The following is a 3,334-nucleotide window of genomic DNA, read 5'->3' on the forward strand; positions in this document are numbered from 1 at the left end:
GTTCTCACATCAATACCAGTTTTTAGAGTTGTTTGCTTAGTTGTGAATGAGTTGTCGCTTAGTGCTTTTATCCTTTTATATATGCAGTTTACATATTGTTCACCAGCTACACCCAAACAGTAGGCAATTTAAATCGGTAAAAACTAAAGAATACTTCCGTCACTCGATGATTTCTACAACACACCTTACTAGTGATCGGTCAGTGCAGTTAACTCAATCGTGATTCACTTGCACTAGCTTCTATCAGAGCGTCCACCGAGCAAAAACCTATGGATGAAATCACAAGTATCATACAGCAAGCCACACCTTTGTATAGATTATGAAGTGTTATATTTTAATCGTAAACTCAAACGAATGTGATTCTCTTCTATGAGAGACTCCCCTGAGAGAACAACCATGGACGATATCACGAGTGTTATACAGCAAGTCGCACCTTTGTATAGATCATGAAATGTTACATTTCAATCGTAAACTCAAACGAATGTAATTTTCGTCTATAAGAGACTCCCCTGAGAGAACAACCATGGACGATATCACAAGTGTTATACAGCAAGTCACACCTTTGTATAGATCATGAAATGTTATATTTTAATCGTAAACTCAAACGAATGTATTTTTCGTCTATCAGAGACTCCCCTGAGAGAACAACCATGGACGATATCACAAGTGTTATACAGCAAGTCACACCTTTGTATAGATAATGAAATGTTATATTTTAATCGTAAACTCAAACGAATGTAATTTTCGTCTATCAGAGACTTCCCTGAGAAAACAACCATGGACGATATCACAAGTGTTGTACAGCAAGTTCTTGCCGAGCATGAGAAACTCATCACCGGAATTCAGGACAACGGGCTTTCTAACATCAATGTCGCCGATGTAAGTCAACTTTAACTATATATGTCTATATTAGTTCAATATTTTTTCTATGTGTGTCGCAATTTGCACTTACCTATTATTATAGCAATGCACTGTAGGTTATTTGTTCTTTATTCTGGACACATGTTAATGTGCACAGGCCTAGAAGTAGAACGTGACGTGCATAGAAGTGGCCAAGGTGTAGTTTGTACATGCCTGTTTAATTGACGTGTTTCCTACAGGGCATTCTACTGTAGAGTTCAAGACTAACCGAACCCTCATAAGAACCTTTCTAATTGTTACAGTTTCTATACAGCTCGCAAGTCCAAATTTGTATGAGGTTTGCATTTGCAGATGTACAGTGTATTTTGACTGTTTTTGAGTTGCCTGGCTTACAGACTTCATTTACTGAGTTGTCGCACATTTTGATTTTACGTACTTCTAATTAGTACATTCGGTAAAGTACTAAATAAGTACTAGAATTTATTGCATTTTGATCGCACTATAGCTGAAAAGTACTAAATTTTGTTGCCGTATTGTCACACCTTGATTTTTTCAATATTGCTTCTGAGTAATAGTCAACTTCGTTTTACACGGAAAATATGTATATAGGAAGTGCACAGGTATAGATGTGGAGGCGGTGGTCCGTCTATCGCATCCTCTATATAATTCTATGTGGTTTTATGTATGGTCATTTTGTAACACTTTATTACTTTGATATACTTTTAAATACTTCTATATAAATACGCATAGATGGGTAGTACACCTACGGATAATGTGGAGGCGATGGTGAAGGCAGTCAGAACAGCAACAGACGCGTCGAATAAGGATATACAATCTGTGACGTCCCGCCTATCACGTGCCAATACGCTACTGGCCAAACCAATAATACCTTCCACGTGACGATGAGACTCACTACATATTGTGGCATAGAAATACAAAGTGATATTGTGCGTTTGTAATGCACACAGATATACACTAAACAATGAAGATCTTAGAGTGAGGATGCGCGCCTGCAATGCACATATATATAGGCAGCAGAATGCCTCTCTCACTCTCTCTTAGTGAGAGAAGGAGAGATGTCATCTTGAGGGAACAATAAGGGCCATGTCCTTAATGTGTACATACGACCGGTAAATATGTATTTTTAATATATACGACCGGTATGTAAACACATACGACTGGTATGTATATACATACGACCGGGATGTATATACATACGACCGGTAGGCGGTATGTCGACTGTTTTATTAGCGTGTAAATATGTACAAGTATTGTTTTTCGGAAATAAATCCGAAATAAAGTGAGCAACAGAGGCTGCAGGCCCGCAGACTCGGGTCAAAGGACAGAGCGGCAGACAGGCAGTGCCTCCTAAATTAAATTTTCGGTTCAATATAGAAAATACAGAAAACTGGGTTGTTTTGTACCCTATGCGATTTTTTGAAAAAACATTCATCCTAAAGACTACAGTCTCCAGGTTCATACAATATACATATATTTTTATAAAAAAAACGAAAAGTTGGGTTTGATCAGCATAGCTTTTGTTACGTATTTATTAATATTTGTTCATATGCTGGTGGTCGTGTCGCGTCTCATACATATACAGATATACCTAACGTAGCTTACGTTCATATCCACGGGTAGGAAAGAGAAGGATCTAGTGTAATATTTGATACGATGCTTGCTCTGTCATCTCTGTCCAAGTATGTCCGGAACACTCAGCCTAAGACATTATCACGATTAGGGGTTCAAAGCACTAAAATCACACAATGGCAAGCAGCCTGCGTGGTGCCGAAAGCATACATACATCAACAACGAGGTATGCGGTTAGTGGAGATAGGGGAAGCACAGCCAGTGACCGAGACTAAGTATCTTCCGGGACAGTTCTTTTACCACAAGGAATTCCAGTATACGTAAGTTATAATGCAATCAGAAATGAAGTTTTAAATCAGGGTTGACTATATATTAGTTGTTCACTGTTTGACTACATGTTTTTAATCTAATTAACATGCTAGTTGAACTTGTAACGCGTGACGTTACCTTCAACGTGATATTCTTAGAATGTCAAAATACTCGAGCGACCTCTGAGTTGTTTGCATATCGAGAACCTTAATGGACTGAATGGAGCCGAAATACTTAGCTATGTGAAGGGAAAGTTGTTTTTACATCTGCACTACAGTAAGACGTTTCTTATCTTATTTGAACGAGTAGTAACACCGAGGAGTTTCCAAACCGATAGCGACTGAACTACCAAATATTTTTGCAGTGAAATCCACATATAAGCGGATTTACGAAGTAGTTGGTTGAAGTTGAGTTGGATTAATGGCTATGCCTGTGATTGATATTGTGACCTGTTTACGTATGAATCTTTCAAATATAAAACTTTTGTTATTCAACCTGCGCTATATTGATATATATATATATATATATATATATATATATATATATATATACTACACACACACACATATATATA

The 3,334-nt window shown here is 37.5% G+C and overlaps 1 protein-coding gene across 1 annotated transcript; it reads left to right on the forward strand.

Moving 5' to 3' along the window:
* Positions 1 to 755: 755 nt before the first annotated feature.
* SARC_04231 (hypothetical protein) lies at positions 756 to 2,246 on the forward strand. The gene is made up of 2 exons (XM_014301957.1): positions 756 to 879; positions 1,612 to 2,246. The coding sequence occupies exons 1-2, from the start codon at positions 778 to 780 to the stop codon at positions 1,759 to 1,761; spliced, it is 252 nt and encodes an 83-aa protein (XP_014157432.1). The 5' UTR covers positions 756 to 777; the 3' UTR covers positions 1,762 to 2,246.
* The last annotated feature ends 1,088 nt before the right edge of the window (positions 2,247 to 3,334 follow it).

The sequence above is a fragment of the Sphaeroforma arctica genome (genome assembly GCF_001186125.1).
Source record: "Sphaeroforma arctica JP610 unplaced genomic scaffold supercont1.231, whole genome shotgun sequence".
In the NCBI taxonomy this organism is placed as follows: domain Eukaryota; class Ichthyosporea; order Ichthyophonida; genus Sphaeroforma; species Sphaeroforma arctica.

Bases quoted from the DNA above. Each gene is read 5' to 3' on its own strand.
- SARC_04231 (XM_014301957.1), top strand. From the start codon at position 778: ATGGACGATATCACAAGTGTTGTACAGCAAGTTCTTGCCGAGCATGAG. The intron at 880-1,611 runs GTAAGTCAACTT...AAATACGCATAG, and splicing joins CTAACATCAATGTCGCCGAT to ATGGGTAGTACACCTACGGA.